The 1669-nt window shown below is 35.1% G+C and overlaps 1 protein-coding gene across 1 annotated transcript; it reads right to left on the bottom strand.

Annotated features, from left to right (window-relative positions):
* Positions 1–241: 241 nt before the first annotated feature.
* Positions 242–1471, bottom strand: DI09_301p10 (uncharacterized protein; the record flags this gene model as incomplete). Its single annotated transcript, XM_013382604.1, has 1 exon — positions 242–1471. The coding sequence occupies one exon, from the start codon at positions 1469–1471 to the stop codon at positions 242–244; it is 1230 nt and encodes a 409-aa protein (XP_013238058.1).
* Between the last annotated feature and the right edge of the window lie 198 nt (positions 1472–1669).

Here is a 1669-nt window from a genome sequence, read left to right as displayed (position 1 = left end):
AATCGAGTATGATGGCGAACAATTTTACTTGGTCGAATATGAAAGAGTGCTTTGGTGCTAAATTTATGCAGCGGCTGATCAACCATGGCAATTAGATTTATCTGCTAACAATCCCTCGAAACCGCTAATTCAGTTCCAGAAGAACCACTTAATTTTAGGCATTTTCTAAAAGAGAATTTGGCATTTCGAGTCAATTTTTATCTCAGACACCTGAAGGGACAATTTATTCAGAAATAGTTTCTTACTCTTTTTCTACGTAGGGACTCAATTCAAGCTCTTTAACATTTTTTTTAGCAAAGCCTTTGAATTCATCTTTGGTGCAACAAGGTACCTTTTCGAGACATTCGAGCACTCCTTCAATAGTAGGTCTGTTCTTAGGAAGTGGATCAAGAGCCTGATCAATGATGTTGGCCAACTTGGGATCAATTTTTTTTATAGACCTCAAGATATCCTTATAGTTTTTAAGCCTTTGTACATTACTTTTAAAAGCAAAATAATTACGGTCGTATCTGGCTCCATCTTTAGTTACAAAGAAACTAACAACAGTAGCTGCAAAAGAAAAGACATCAGATTTTTTGGTGGGAAAAATAGGGTTAAAATTAAACTTCAACTGGTGTGGGGTTAGCCCAATCCATGCTTGTGTAACCTTTTTTTTCTGGATAAGTATTTTTTTCATTACCTTTGGCTCCACAGATTCTGAGTTGATAAGCTCTGGCGCAACATATTGTTTGGTAAACACAAAAAGATACTCTTCCTTTGAATATGGCTTTTCGCCCAAATCAGTTCCTTCTGTTTCTCCAGCTCCTTTTTCATTAGCTCTTTTGATCTCCACAGCGCCACCAAAATCTGCGATTTTAACATCCCCTTCTTTTGATACCAAAATATTATCAGGCTTCAAATCCCCATGCACAACGCCTTTGTCATGCATAAATTTAACACCCTCAGCAATTTTTTTGAAAATATACGCAAAGATCTTTGACTTTTCTCTCCAAGATTGAGGCTTACTCAATAAATCGTAACCTTCTACATATTCCATAAATATCATATTGTCAGTTTTATAATAAGCACGAACAATACTTTGATATATAAGGTTCTTTTGAATCGAAAATTCCCTTTCAATAAAAGCTGATTTGTAATTTTCCGGAATCTCTTTAATCAGAAAATCTCCCGTTATTACACTCATTAGCTTTTCTTTCTCAGATTTCGTCATTTTGATAGATTTTAGTGCGTATATTTGATTTTGATCAAGAGATTTTTTATCTCTAACAAGGGATGCCAAATGCATCGTACTCCGTCCGGCGAAGCTTACTTCAGTAAAAGTTCCTTTTATGAAATACTCTAGAGTCACTTCCTCAGTTTGATCTGTTGTTTTCGCAGGAACTTTAGGAGAAAAATCGTGTTCAATTGTAGCTGCAGAAATATTATATAGGGTTAGAAATAGCAGAGCCAAAATATGAACGGAGAAGATCATCCAGAGTTTAAATAAAACCTCACCTTTTAGTGATATATTTCGCGTGACCTTTTAATTAAATTGTAATAAATTGTATACGGGTGTTTAAATTACAACCCATCCATTAATCACACATCTGAAACCTAAGAATGCCATTTACCACTGAAAAAGTATTCGTGGATAAGCTAGCTTGTGATTTGAGCTTTACCATGGGACTAT

This window comes from Mitosporidium daphniae (assembly GCF_000760515.2).
Source record: "Mitosporidium daphniae strain UGP3 chromosome Unknown contig-301, whole genome shotgun sequence".
In the NCBI taxonomy this organism is placed as follows: Eukaryota; Fungi; Microsporidia; genus Mitosporidium; species Mitosporidium daphniae.
This window is presented reverse-complemented; position numbering and strand designations above follow the sequence as displayed.